General features: G+C 34.1%; 1 protein-coding gene across 1 annotated transcript in view; it reads left to right on the top strand.

Annotated features, from left to right (window-relative positions):
• The window catches only part of KIF21A (kinesin family member 21A), a 71,811-nt gene that overhangs the window by 40,450 nt on the left and 15,450 nt on the right, over positions 1 to 15,911 (top strand). Inside the window, exons 27-33 of the mRNA XM_077753651.1 lie at positions 2,946 to 3,006; positions 3,365 to 3,419; positions 6,375 to 6,586; positions 9,147 to 9,251; positions 10,637 to 10,765; positions 13,040 to 13,078; positions 13,747 to 13,761. Of these exons, the coding sequence (XP_077609777.1) occupies positions 2,946 to 3,006; positions 3,365 to 3,419; positions 6,375 to 6,586; positions 9,147 to 9,251; positions 10,637 to 10,765; positions 13,040 to 13,078; positions 13,747 to 13,761 (616 nt within the window). The remainder of the gene's footprint in view (positions 1 to 2,945; positions 3,007 to 3,364; positions 3,420 to 6,374; positions 6,587 to 9,146; positions 9,252 to 10,636; positions 10,766 to 13,039; positions 13,079 to 13,746; positions 13,762 to 15,911) is intronic.

Raw genomic sequence — 15,911 nt, 5'->3', positions numbered from 1 at the left:
GGATGGGAGCCATAGTCTAACCCAGAGGCGCTTGGAGGAAAAACACAGGAAGAGGAAAAAAATGGAAGTTAAATCCACAGAAGCTAGAGAGTCCTATATACATTGATTAAAAAAACATTTACTTCACTCCAGTTTTACCTCAAGCATTGGACTGAGTGTTGGGATTCAAAGATGAATAAGACACGAAATCTTTCCCTCATCGACTTGATGCCTTACTGAGGATGACTGACAGAGTATGATACATTCAGTGAGGGCAGTGATTGACATATGTATTGGGAGTTATAGGAAGATGCAGTGGGGTCACTCAACAAGAATGGAAGAGGCGATAAAGGCTTTTTGGAGGAGGTGACATTTGAGCTGAAACATAAAGGAAGAAAAGGAATTACCTAGGCAAAAGACAAGGTGGAAGGGAACAGAGAAGAGTCACTTTGGGCAATGAGTAAACTAACACATGGGGATTTAGCCACAGTGTTGTGTGTCTGAGGCCTTCAAGCAGGTTAGTACCCTGAACAAGTACATAGCATAGAATGATAGAACATAAGTCTAGAAGGTAGAGCCAGGCCAGCACCCCTTGCTCATAAGGTTGTAGTTTTGTAGCCTTTGAAGCACATCTTTATTATCTTTTTCTTTTTTCCCAAACTGTATTAGGATCCCTAAGATCACCCCTATCTTTGGGACTTGCTATGAAGACTCATGGGGCTTAGCATGTAGTTGTATTCATGGCAAAGATTCATGAAAGCAGTGTAGGAAGGATACACAGCTGGATCATAAGGCAAAAATTACAGATGTAGTCTGGAGGAATCCATGTCCAGTTTTCCTTATGATCTTTCCCTTCTATGGGACATAATGTAGAGTATTCATTTCCCTCTGGAGTGAAAATGCAGCAGCAGGTGCACAATGTTTATGTCCAGGGAAGTTCATTGTACACTTAGCACCTAAAGTTTTTCCTGGGGACTGGTCACATAGGTACCATTTGTCTAGTAGGTACCAGGATTCAAGACTCCCAGAAGGAAAGCAGGAGTTTGGCATAAGCCATATTGTTTGCCCAAATAATATAGGTACAATAAGTACCTTAAGTAGTTAACTAGTGACTGGGGACACTCTGAGAGTCAGGTTTCCAGATGCCTGACAAAATCCAACTTTGTAAGCAGGCCATTCTAAGGATAGTGGTGTTTGGACTGCTATGTTCACTCTTTTCTTTACACTAATATTTAGAACTTTTAATAACTGAAAAAAAAAACGACTTAGAAGTACTTGGTTAACTTCCAGTGAAGTGAGATTGTGCACTTTACACTGATACAGATAAACTTCAAGGCATTCGTGAGTTTCAAGTCTCTGCTTTTAGCTTTAACTGTGGTGTTGAGAAAAGAAGCCAGTAGTGGGCTGGATGTGTATTCTCAGAGTTAGGAAAACAGCAGTGAGGTGATGGTGTGTCCTATTGCCCAGATGACCATAGTGCCCAGACTAGCTCAGTCCTGCAGAGGAGTCTGATCTGGTGACTTTCCTGGTAGGGGCCTTTATCCTCCGGCCAGGTTGGTTATGTCAAACCATAATTATCTCTAAATAAGGCATACATGCATAAACAGGAATTAAGTTTTTACTAAGCACTCATGTGATGTTTACCATACTAACTGGTTTCCTACTAACTGATTTCTACAAGAAAAACACTAGCCAATCTTGTCCTGCCTTGATACATGGTAAAATAAAGACTAGGTTTGTCATTTCTTTATAACCTTATGTTCCATATTATCAACTAATGCAGTCACCTTAGCACTCAATTATCCTACCTGTGAAGCAAGTCCTTGAGCCTCCCTCTAGTGGAAGGCTTTGAGATACACATTGCCTTCAATTATCTTATCTTTATCTTCACTTTAGAAAGTAAATTCCTCTTGTACAGATCCTAGATGGCCTCCATTTTAGATAATACTATCATGTATCAAGTATTACTGAATTTCTATCAAAGTATCTGCTAAACAGTGAGGAAGAAAGGCAATATCAGAGAAAGGAGTTAGTTGTCCACAATCCACATGTACAAAGTTAAAAGGAGATGAATCATATATATTTTTGATCAATATATATTATTTATAATGTGTTTGCTTTTGGAGAATGATTTTATAATAAAATGTGTATAATGTAAAAACCTGCACCTATATTAGGGGCTCACTGACATTTTAAATTGTTTACTTTCAGTGGCTGTGATTTATTGACTTCCTACTAGTTTTACTTGTTTGCTTTTTCTCCTCATTTTTTACTAGTCTGTTACAGTTGTTCTGAAATAGTGGTGATTTACTTGTATTTATTTACAAAACCGTTGCATGCAATCCTATTGTTTTTGTCTTTTATGTACATATGAATGAGCTGCATGCTGATGTGTAACTCCTGAATACCTTCACACACACACACACACACACACACACACACACACACACACACACACACTTCTCTTACTCTCTACTTGAAAACAAAAAGAAAAAAGAAGGAAAATATTTAAGTAAATTGGCATACTGATTAACATCTAGCAAGTGTGTTTACACATATAATTTTTGAAGTTGGCTTAGTACATTAAAGGGAGCTCATACGTTTCCTTTCATCTTGTATTTTACTCAGTGGAGTCTTATATGTTTGGATTGCATGGCATAAATACATACTCTGAAAAATATATACAAACTCTGATAAATACATATTCTCATTTCCATCCTGTGAATGTTGTCCTTCTGTGTTTTATGATTCAACCTTGTGGTTTTCCTATTTTGAAAACTTTTTCCTCATTTTAGGACACAATAAGAGTTTTCTAGAAATATTTTTCTACATTTCTATTTGGACTGACTCAGCTACAAAAACCAAATTGCCCATATTGATATGTTGATGTTTATTGTGGCATGGGGTTTGCAGTCACTCAAATTGTGACATGTGGATAATACTTAGATTTTGACTTTTTTTTTTAGAAAATGTAGAGGATAGTACTGATGAGGATGCACCTTTAAACAGCCCAGGATCAGAAGGAAGGTAAGAGAGCCTTTAGAAACTTTATAGATTTTATTTGTTTCTATAATATTTTAAATACTTTTATTGCTTCAAACAGTTACCATGAAACAAATAATTTTAAATTTTATGGCTAAGTGAATAGCAATAGAAACAGTATTATGGAAACCAAACTAAGTCATACTTAACCACCACCAATTTTAAAATAAAAAATAGGATATTTAAGGAGAAAATGATGATTTTTTAATTCATTTTGATTTTAAATATTGTCTCCCCCCCATAGACCTGAAAGATGTTTTCTATAGTTATAAACATAGAAGACATAGAGTTTTCTCTAATAAGTCTGCTTTTAATCTGTGGTTAATTATTTATTTTCATCTAGCACTCTATCTTCAGACCTTATGAAACTTTGCGGTGAAGTGAAACCTAAAAGCAAGGTAAGGAGAATTGAAAATAACAGGTAAGCATCCTTTCCCACAGTTTTCTGTTATTACTAATAAACACATAGGCCTCAGACCCTTAGTAGGTTAGCAAGTTGGCATGCTTTTACCAGAGCGCCCATGTGTAAGAACTTTAGTTCTATAATTACCATATTCTCCTTTGAAAAAAAATTATATCGAAAATATTTCTCCTTTGTGGAACTTGTGCTTTACGATATTATTGCATTTTTTCCACTGAAGAAGGTATGATTATGGAGACCAATCTTTTTTTCTTCTAGGTTTTTCCTAAAAGTTTCATTACCCATTAAGGAAGTTATTTGGTAATTTATTAAGGTCACCAAAGTTTCCTAATAATTATATAGGAGATTGTAGACCCTGTAGTGGCATACAGCATAAATTTGCAAAATTTGTAAAGTGGCAGGAGATTTTTGAAATTTTAACATTCTAGTATGTTCTTAAGTGTATCATATATATTTTGTTAAAGTGGTATCCTGAGGTGGCTTGAATAATAAGCCAACTTTTAATCATCATATTGTATTGAAAATTAATGAGGCTATAATGCCTATTTGTAAAATTTTTAAAAAATATCAAGGGGCACCTGGGTGGCTTAGTCGGTTAAGTGTCTGACTTTGGCTCAGGTCATGATCTCACGGTTCGTGGGTTCGAGCCCAAGTCGGTCTCTGTGCTGACAGCTAGCTCAGAGCCTGGAGCCTGTCTTCGGATTCTGTAACTCCCTCTCTCTCTGACCCTCCCCTGCTCACGCTGTCTCTATCTCTCTCTCAGGAATAAATAAAACATTAAAAAAAAAATCAATACCATATCCTGTTAAATGTGTAAGATATATTTGGTATGTTTCATATTGAGTATTGGTAGCATTTGATACTAGATGAATTAACTAACCATCTTAAGATGTTTAAAAACAAAGAATTCTTGTAGTCCTTAGTAAGTATTTGTTAATGGAAAGAAGGAGGACCCGAAAGAACAACACTGTGCAAATGAGTAAGACAGAATAAGGCCCATAGTGAATAGTCAGGTAATGCAAATGAGTAATTGGCTGGATATAAAATAATGAGGAGGGGTAGTTGTGATTGTCTAAAGACAACATGCCTCATCTAAGCAAATAAACACCATCAACTCTTGCTCTTTTTTGCCAGGAGGAAAATAGGCCTAAGACTACTAGGTCTTCTATTGTTTTCTAAAGAAGACTTAAATATAGATTTTTATGTAGAATTTCCTGATCTTTAAGACACTGGTCAAGCCTATCTTACAAAACAAGCCAAAACAAAACAAAACAAAACAAAACAAAAAAACATCTCCAGGCTCTGTGTATGATCCCTGAGCTTGATAACATATGGTTTTATTATTCTAAGTGACTAAGCAGAAGTTACCCACACTCAAAGAAAACATTCCAGTATGGTTTGGATCCAGTCTTAAGTAGAGGTGAGAATCTCTTAAGGTCCTGAATGTCTTTCAGGCCCTGTGAAAGCCTAGATATTCATGCCCTTCTGGGACACCAGAGAGAGAGGTGTAAAGCGGTGCCCTAAACATTATCTAATGAAGGAACCACTATAGTTAGGAATTCCTAAGAAAAGGATTCCTCCCAACCTTGGGCTGTTGGCAGCAAAGAGATCTGATAATGTAAAAAACTGGCTGGAGAGCTTTCTTTTTCCAAAAATGTTCTGAGGTGCTATCTACAACTCCTTTTGAACTTCATTCAAAGATGCCTGAATGGATCTCGTATCATTTTTTCTTTTTTTTTAAGTTCATTTATTCATTTATTGAGAGAGAGGGAGGGAGGGAGTGAAGGAAGGAAGAGAGAGAAAATGCACCTGCTTGCACGAGCACGGGAGGGGCAGAGAGAGAGAGAAAGAGGATCCCAAGCAGGCTTTGTGCTGTCAGTTTGGAACTAGACACAGGGCTCAAACTAATGAAGCGTGAGATTGTAACCTGAGCCAAAATCAAGAGTCAGTCACTTAACTGACTGATCCATCCAGTTGCCTCTCATTTATTTTTCATCACTGAAAAAGTAAATTGTATACGTTAAATGGGTATGTCCTAGCACTATGCTAAGTACAGGGGATATAAAGATGAATAAAACAGAGTGTTTGCTCTTTAGAGGCTTACAAGCTGGTAAATACCTTGGTTATCCTTTAATACCTTAGTGATAATAGCAACTGAACAACAACAGGGTATTCAGTTCATTTTCAAGAGTAAGGAAAGGAATTTGTATAGTGAGTTTAGATTATAGGAAAATAATCTTCACCTACCTCACCATGATACTAAAGCTCGTGCAGGCTGGTGCTGAATTATCCAGCAGGCAGGTTAAAAACACAGCTAATGCATCAGGAGAACAAGGTCATAAAAACTGAGAAACAGATTTAAAAATCAATATTAAAATAAAATTTAAAACTGAAAGTGATATTAAATAAAGCAACTAAGCATGGGAAAAATCAGAATTTAGTTGAGCTTCCCTGCAGTTAACTTTTGGTTTAATTTCTTCTTTCTTTTTAAAAATATTCTATGTTGAGGGAGCTGGCCATGAGTTGCAGGATAGCACACTCATATTGGTGGCAAGTTGTTTGTTTTTGAATCTGGCTTTGCCACTTACTAGTTGTGTGACTTTGGGGTAAATTACTTAGCGTCTCTATACCTTAGTCTCTTCATTGGTGAATTGGGATAATGATAGTACATGCTAATATAATTAAGTGTTTGAACATTGCCTGGAATACAATAAGTACAATATAAATGTTGGCTATTATTGTGGCCTCTAAAGGTCTCATCTGGCTTTATAGCTCTGGCATGTCACTATCTTACATGCTATGTTTGACACACTGGCTAGGAAATGACACGCTAAATGTTTTTACCTATTTCAAACTAATATTAAATCTCTATTCCCTAATCATCTCTGCAAAAGTTTGCTTCTGATTGCTTTTCCTTCCATTCTCTGACTAGGCCCGAAGGAGAACCACCACTCAAATGGAATTGCTGTATGCAGATAGCAGTGAACTAGCCTCAGACACTAGTACAGGAGATGCCTCCTTGCCTGGCGCTCTTACACCTGTTGCAGAAGGGCAAGAGATTGGAATGAATACAGAGACAAGTGGTACTTCTAGGGAAAAAGAGCTCCCTCCCCCATCTGGCTTCCCTTCTAAGATAGGCAGCATGTAAGTCTGGCCCCGCTATACTAACTTGCTTTCCTTTGGCTTTCTTTTTCTTTCTTTTTAAAAAATTTTTATATGCATGTTGCTAATTTCTTATTTCTGTTTTTAAAATTCTGTGAACAAGATCTCTGGATTTCAAAGCAATTTAAATTAGGTGTTATCTGCCCTCATTTTTTGACATTTGAAATCATTTATGATGAGATGTTCTTTGCTCGGTTGTATTGCTTGTTTCTAAGTTTTAGGGTCATTCTTCAGGATTATAATTTTCATAAAGGCTGAGTTATGAATCATAGACAAAATTTATTTAGAAACACCTAAATCAGATAGTTATATCTATGAAAGCATCATATAAAACAGAAACTTTAAAGCCTCTTAAATTTGCTTTAAATGAATGTATGTCTTAGTTCTAAGAGTCTGGTCAGGATAGTAAACCTTTGCTAACCCTATAAGGAACAAGAAATATCAATCACAAACTTATTATTTTTAAGCCTTCCTAATTTTTTGCCTTAAAATACTTGTCATTGCATGTCTGGGATGAGTGTATGCACAAAATCTTTTTATTGATACTTTTAAAGCTTTAAAGGAGGTAATATTCTCTTTCCCATTTATGTAATATGAACAAAATGCATTCTATTCAAAACAAAAGTTATTTAGAATTTTCACTATTGTCTTGAGGATGAAGATTTCCCTACCCAGGCTAGTATATGTATATATGCTATGTGTACATGTGTGTTTGGACAGTTATATTAAGATTAGATCAGTCATTCACTGGTTAAAAATTTTTAATGTTTATTTATTTATTTTGAGAGAGAGAGAGAGAGAGAGATAACATGAGCAAGGGAGGGGCAGAGAGAGAAGGGCAAAGAGAATCCCAAGCAGGCTCCATGCTGTCAGTGCATGGAGGGGCTCAAACTCATGAACTGTGATATCATGACCTGAGCTGAAATCAAGAGTCGGGTGTTTAACCAACTGAGCCACCCAGGCATCCCTAGTAAAGATTTTTAATGACATTTTTTTTTTTTTTAAGTAGCCCTCACATATGCTCTAGCAAATGATTTGTGGAATTAACACATTACTGTGTTGAGGAATATTGCCCAAAAATGGCACATGCTACATGACTCTGCAAATATTAAATATAACAAACTTTTGCCCTTTGAATATCTGTTTCCCATAATTTCCTTTTTTTTTTTTTTACCCTTTTTTAACTTCCTTCATTTTATGAAGATATTTCTGCCATCTTCCATCGAGTGCGCCCATCTGCTACCTTTAGGTCCAAAAGTAATTTATACGATGATAACTTTCTTGCATGTGCTTGATGTGACCTATGTAATTAACTATTAGATCTGCTGATAGAGATCACTAACCAGTATAGCTATGGCTTCAGTTCTTTTTTGATAAGATGACTGTTAAAGAAATGCTTTTGGTGAAGGTAATGATATAAACAGAACAGATTTTAGGAATAGATTTGAGTAGAGACTTTTGGAACTTCAAGACTAAATCTATGTCCTGGAATCCAGATTCAGGTAATACCTTCTTTTTGCCATCCCCTCCCCTCTTTATTTTCATTTTTAAAGTGTATCCTTTAAGACAGATTGTAGAATATATGTTTTGGACTCTGTCTCTTCACATGATTTCTTCTCAAGTTTTCATAAATTCAGATGCTTGTATAAATCTGTATGGTAACCTTAATAAGTCATTACTATATGACTTTAATTGCATCATGTAAAATAATTTACTCAAGTGGCCCTTAAGATTTAATTTATAAAGATGGAGGATTTTTGAAATGTGATTTCTTTTGGTCAGAAAAGTCAGAGACATGAAGTTTAAATATTTAGTTTTACCATTCTGGTAATCTTACATTCTAATTCCTTAGTGTTTTCCTCTTATTAATATAACTAGCCAACAATAACAAAAATTTATTTTTTAATCAGAATTTAATATCACATACACAAAAATAATAGTCTTAAATTGTTAATTACATAGCCAATATTCAACATTTAAAATTTATAATAAGATAAGAATGTTTTTATTACTAAAATGTATATAGCTACTAGTAACTAAATACTAGTTAGGTAAAATTAATGTGTGTTATTTGTGTTTGATTATGACATGTCTAAATATTTTGACTATGTCTAAATATTAATTCATTGAATCTCATTGTTTCTCATATTTTGATATTCTAATATTTTGTGTTCTTGTAAGATTATAAGGACAATTTTTTTCCAACTGAAACAATTATAATCAACCTAATGATTTATGCTTAAAATAAATTCTTGATTTTGGCCATTTGGCAGTATAGCATTGATATTTACAAAGATAATAGGTTTACATATATTTAATAAGATTGCCAGTTTAAAAGTTAAATATACAGGTATCAAACTTCCATCAACTAAAATTATTCATGTAACATATTCCTATCATAGTTTTGCTTTTTATTCTCAAGTAATATTCTTTCTCAAGTTCCAATTATTAATATATTAAAATTTTTAGGTTGAAAATCTGACAAACAAACTTGTATGTATATATTTAAAATTTGATGATTAAAAGTCTTTTTCTATTTTAGTTCTAGACAGTCATCTCTATCAGAAAAAAAACTACCAGAGCCTTCCCCTATAACCAGGAGAAAAGCATATGAAAAAGAAAAATCAAAGGCCAAGGAACAAAAACAGTAAGTTACTTATACTTTTTATTGACTAGATGTATAAAATGTCTGCTGCACTTAGATGCTAAAGGACAATAGTGAAATTATTTTCCACATGTAGGCTGACTCTGATTATGAATGATTTGACTAATCAAGATGATCAAGTCATCTGTTGGTTTGACTAAGTGTTTCTTGGTCGCACACATATCTGTAAACATATTTGAACACTTGTCCCTAATCATGTACTCTTATTTATTTTTCAGTTCTTTGAGGATATCATTGTAAAAAGTTTACACTTGAGAGGAAGCTTAGTGGTCTGTATTTTAGGTAGTCTTCGAGAAAAATTTGAAATTGATGTGACTGATAAAACTGACATTTTTTAATCAGTAAAGTAGCTGACAGGAGACTAGTGTTCGCCATAGGGTGTGTTAGTTGTGCCATTTTCTTGCTGTTCTTTTACATTTAATTTTTTTTTTGAAATCTTTTAAAAGCTATTTGTGTGTTTTGTGAGGGTTAATTTACTTAACAGTACATAGTATAATCTGATGATCCACTTAACTGGGCATTTATAAATTACAATGTCACAACATGAAGAAAGTTGAGTGAATGGATGAGAGCCACTGTCAGCTCTCTTCCCTGTGGCACACCTACTACTCCCCCAGGTCACCTAAGGTGCTACATGTGACAGGTACATCTCTCCCATGGCCTTGAGGGAGAGTTTTGGTGTCAGTCTCCATTTAAATATTAGTAAAGCTAATTTCTTTAACATGTAAGTAAACATAAAAAGTAGTTTTCATATATTTTCTGTACCCAAGCGGACAGTCTTATACCATCCCCTCTCCTGTGCCAACATGCAAACTCTACTTTGACCACTGGGTTAGCTGACTTGAATGTCATGGACATTCTCCTTCTAATCATCCTTGCTTCCTGTATTTAAAGATGTAATTTTCCTATTTCTACTGGATTGAATGTCTCAGGGATAATTGGGAGATGGGGGATGGAGCAAATAAGTAATGTAAAAATAAAAGTGAGTGAATCTTTGAAAAGGCAAATCAATTTTAAACACTCTGGCTCTCTTTCCCCATCTGTAAAGGGAATAACTTGGTTTTACCTCTAAAACTGTGTAATTTTAAATTTGGCTTACTTTATTTGTGTTGACTGTAGATTTCAGCAGAAAACTTTTTCCTTAGTGCCATCTTGTGGGCAATGTAACAAAATCCAGTGGAAGAGTTTTTGGTTTTTTTTTTAAATTAAATTGTTCAGAGTGTATTTTATCTTACAAAAAAGGAAGAGAGGAAGGACGGAAGAAATTCTCTAATGAAAAGCTTTTTTAAAAAGCATGCTTCTTATAACATTCCTAACAAATCATAACAGATTAAAACCACCTATTTAATGTTCTTTTTTTCTTGTAGCTCAGATTCTGGAACCTCAGAGGCTAGTCTTTCACCTCCTTCTTCCCCACCAAGCCGGCCCCGTAATGAACTGAATGTTTTTAACCGTCTTACTGTTTCTCAGGGAAACACATCAGTTCAGCAGGATAAGTAAGTCTTTATGGAAAAGAGCCCCTCTATTTATTATAGTAGTCAACTTTTCAATAAAGTCTGCAGAACACATTTAGCCATCTCTTTGTGTGGGAGATGAAGTCTGACTTGTGAACTCTGGCCATATTTGATGTGTTTTTTCAATAGGAAATGAACCATATAGAAAAGATTAGAGAAAATTATTTTCCTGCTGAACATTTTTCCCTGTTGTAGATTTGCATTGCTACACTTTCAGCACTTGTCTTGCCTTTTTTGTTTCTATGTAAATTAGAATCGAAATATCTTTGAGACCACTCTAAATTTAAATTTCTTGGGATACTAAAAGCCTCTAGTCCAGATAGCCTGAGTTGAATAGAGGCAGTTTACTTTACCTTCAATGCATATAACAGCTTACAAAGTCCATTGTTATATGTGTAAAATGTTGTTACCATTTGGTTGTTTGACACAAATCCACCCCAGAACATCAGTAATAAAATAAAAGGATAAAAGACAGTTTCTATTTGGGTGGAGGGGATTAGGACTGAGGTGGGTTGTGGAGGAAGAGAAGTTGGAGGGCTGTGAAAATTATAATTTGCGTTAAATTTGAAGTGAAAACGTATTCCCACATTGAGCCAGAATCTCTCTTGCAAGATTTCAATACTAACGCTGCCATGGGCTATTTATTAACTGATTTGTCTGCTTTGATTTTGAATGGTAACATAGTGGATGTATGTACTTCATATCCAGTCTCCCACCCCTGTTGTTTTCAATGCTATAATCTCTCTGTGTAGATGAATAATTTCTGAGATCTGTAGGATGCTGTTTAAGATCTGTCTGACATGTTTAGATCATGCCAAATGTCTCTGTAGACTTAGAGAAGCACACATTTTGAAAGAATTTTTTTTAATGTGCTTAATGTATGGATAAAGTTTTTAAAGTTAGATTTTAGTGTAATTTAATCAGTAGATAATCTATCCTTCAAAATGCTCTAGATAGATAAATATTATGTGTTATTGAGGTTATCTTCCATTTAATTGAGAAAAGAATAGAAGAACGTTAAGAATGTCTTTCAGAAGTCCATTTTCACTAGTGATATGAAGGATTACTAAATTTTGTCTGTTGTACATTCACAGTCATAAAATCTTCTGTCAGTCTTTTGACAATCTTGACAATCTAGTCATAGTTTTATATTTTCTACTGAAATATTTTACAAACTACCAATAATCTGACACTGTTGTCATCTCTAGTAAGCTAAAACTCAGAATAAATGACTATACTTTCAGAGACTCACCTACCTTTTGAATCACTTTCTTTTGGGCTCTTTTTTGAGGGTAGCATATTTCACCAGCTAGAAGTAGATCCCATACATTGTTTTTGGTTATATTCCATGTCAGTATTCGTTCTCCTTTTTCCCAGGCCTAATAAACGAACTGAATAGATTTTCTTTTTTTTAAAAATGAGTTCATTTATTTTGAGAGAGAGAGAGAGAGAGAGCAGGAGCAGGGGAGGGACAGAGAGAGAGGGAAAGAGAGAATCCCAAGTAGGCTCCATGCCGTCAGTGTGGAGCCCAATGTGCGGCTCAATCCCATGAACCATGAGATTATGACCTGGGGCAAAATCAAGAGTTGGACACTCAGTTGACTGTCTGAGCCACCCAGGCACCCCTCAGTAAGTAGATTTTTATAATAACCCAACTTCTTGCCAGTCTTGGAGGTATCAGGGTAGGGCTGACAGTAGTGGCTCACCTATTTTTAAAATTCTACTAATGTCTCATATTACTAAGGGACTCTCTCATCAGGAAGCTCTGTTTTTGAGATAAGTCAAAATCAAAGATTATTGCATTCTGGGTAGTTTGCTTTCCATGCAAACACAATATGTATTTGTGGAACTTCCACATTAGAATCTAAATCCAAAGTAATTATCAAGATGGGTGAAATTCATTAATAGCTGTTTAAATGGGAAAAAATGTTCTAGTACTAATCAAATTCTATTCAGTCAAATAGAAGGAGTCTTCCTCTTCAAGGACTTAATTTTAGAAGTGAGGAATGATTTTCTGTGGATCAGCAATAGAAAGGTTTTTTTCTCCCAAAACATAAGAATCTCAAATACTTTGCCAGATGTAGCTGTACATTGCATTTGCAGATATCCAGTGCAAATAAAAAAGTGAGGCATTCACAATAAAGGAAATGTTTGCTATATTTCTATTATTCATACTGTCAGTTTTCAGTTCAATCTCATGTCTACCTATTGACATCTGTGTTCCTTCTCCTCATAATTCTAACTCTTTCACTGTAGGTCTGATGAAAGTGATTCCTCTCTGTCGGAGGTACACAGGTACTTTCTATCTTTCCTACATTCTGGCATTTCATTAATGTTCTAAAATGCCTTCTGAGAAACTATAAGCATATCTCACTTCTGTATGCATAACCAGTTGTAAACCATATAAGCATACTAATATTTTTAAACATTAATTTTAATATATTTTTGTCATCCCTTTTAGACCAAGAACCGGCAAATGAATTTGTATAATAGCACAGACAGTTTTGATGCTTGTTTTCTGCCTATAATCTAAATCTTTTATTTGAAAGAATTTAAGTTCTATGAATATTGATATCATTGCTCCTCAATTATTAAATGTTTCAGTCTTTCAAAGTGTAGGAGATAAATAAGGTATTTTTGTTGGTGGTGATGGTTTAACAGTTAAAGTTTTTGGAAGGTTTTGTGATGAAGAAAAAAAGATATGCAAGGGTGGGGGCAAAAGATACTATGATACCTAAAATATAAAAAGAAATAGAAAGTAAAGGAGCTTTTCTAAAATAATAAATATATTTTTACTGATAGATGCTGTTTTAAAAATAACAGTGTTGAATTTTTTCATAATGTGGGGTTATTTTGGACCCTTAATTTCTCTCTTTCTATCATTTCCTCTTTCCACTTATCATTTTCTCTCCTCTCTTTTTGCACTTGTTTCCCCTGTTTATGGCCATTTTGCTGATCATCAGTAGATCTTCCAGAAGGTAGGCAGAGGAAATTAATCTCATTTACAGTATTACAAGACTTGACTGATTTGCATGGAACAAAAATAAACATTTTTCAAGCAGTTTTACAACTTTGCAATATGTAACCTTAAACTATTTTAAAGTTGATTTCTATATTTCAGAATGTGAATAGATTAATTTTAATATTGAAAGAAATACTATGGATGTATGTTTCCAATTTCTGTACTTTTCTATTATCTTTGGTACAAGGTAATCTCTATAAAATATTAGTGTTAATATTGTGAATGCTGTAGATACTGAAAAGTATCTAGTAAAATGCTCTATTTAATTATGAGATTATTTTTCTTCAGAAGTCTGAAAAATCAATGACATTAAAACATATAAAAATGAAAAAGAGGCATCTTACCCTCAAATTGTATCATACATAAGTAACTGGAGGCAAATATTTATTTTTGTAATATTACAAACTTTAACATGACAGACTCTTATGCCTTAGGCTGGTAACATGAACTTTTTCTTTATAGTCAGCTTATTGGAATATACATACATATATGTTTTTGTTTGAGAAGTAAATGTAGCAGCTGACTGTGCATTAGGTCAAACCTTTTGAATATTTGAAGCTATAATTCTAATTCGATGGCTTCAGTTCATAGATATGAACTCATATCAGTAGGATTTCAAAACAGAGATTCAGACTTTTGGGGAAATTTTGCTTCTGTTTCAGTTTTAATTTGATTAGCTTCTTAGATTACAAACAAGTTACCGAGCATTAACTTCAAGAATTGACACATGTATGCAAATAATACTTTGAACTTTGTAATTATATATCCAAAGACAGCAATTCCTGGTGTCATTTCCAGTGACGATGAACAACTTCCACAATTTTGAAATCATTATAACTAGACCCTAAAAATAAAGTTTGTTTGTTTGTTTTAGCCCTGAGCTTAAATTTATCTCCTAATGTTTCTATTCATTAGCCCTCTTGACCTCTGCCAGAATTAATCTTCTAGAATTAATTATTGAATTAATCTACGCACATCTCTTTGTGTGTTTGTGACAGCCCTTTAAATATTCAGCTCCTTAACCTACTATTGAATCCTCTCTCCAAAGAATGTTTTCCTATCAGTTCAGTAGGTCTAGTTTCATTGTCTCTCCTTATATGATATAGTCTTCAGATCCTTCATTCTGCTTCTACTATTTTGGAAAGTGTCCCAATTGTTCAGTGTTTAAAATCTAGCATAAAGAACTCAACCTCCTTCCAGATGCCTCAGCAAAATATAGTAACTATTATATTCTTTCTCCTGACTTATTTACTTCTATTGAAAAAGTTATTGAAAGTGCTTATAGAGGAACCATATATTATTGATTCATTGATCTTCTATTAAAAATATCTTTGGCTATTATGTATATTATATCAATATATATAATTGATATATACATATATATACATTGATATATATACATATGTATATATCCATTTATCCTACCTCCCACCTTTGGCAATTACCAGTCTGTTCTCTGTGTCTATGAGATTAGGGGTTTTTTTAATGTATATTTTTTAGATTGCATGTGTAAGGGAGATAATATGCATTTATCTTTCTCTGTCTTGTTTCACTTAGCATAGTGCCCTCTTTTAGCTTTTTAAATCTAGGCTACTATTAGGGCTTTTCCTACTTGGAGCATTCTATTCTATCTTCTACTTAAATTTTATCTTTAAATTTAGTATCCAGTGATTATTTTAGTGTTAAGTGGGTACTTAAAGCAAATAAATTTTGTTTGTCATTTTCCTAGGCAATACAGTCCAGTGTCCAGCTGTTTAATATATCAGATTAATAAATATGCCAGCTCTGTTTTCCATGCTAGGGAAATATTGACTAGATATTGAAGACTCCCTTTGAAATTGACAGGAACATTGAATCCTTCGATATGTCTCTTCAGCAACCAATGGAACTACCTTACTCCAACTGTTCTGTTCTTACCTACCATGTCCACAAGGATATCATTTGAAAGGCTTAGTGTAATGGACCTTTTTGGAGTCAACATGTATTGTGAATATGATATTCCTCTAATTTGCTATTAACCGTACAGAGAACTTCCCCTATGAGATTAATGTTACCTCTTATTGATGGGCATTTATTTTTAAGTGTTTATAATTTGTCCAGTATTTC

The sequence above is a fragment of the Crocuta crocuta genome, unplaced genomic scaffold, assembly GCF_008692635.1.
Source record: "Crocuta crocuta isolate KB4526 unplaced genomic scaffold, BGI_CrCroc_1.0 scaffold30, whole genome shotgun sequence".
NCBI classification, from domain to species: Eukaryota; Metazoa; Chordata; class Mammalia; order Carnivora; family Hyaenidae; genus Crocuta; species Crocuta crocuta.
Note: the sequence above shows the minus strand (reverse complement) of the source record. Positions and strands in the feature narration are given on the sequence as shown.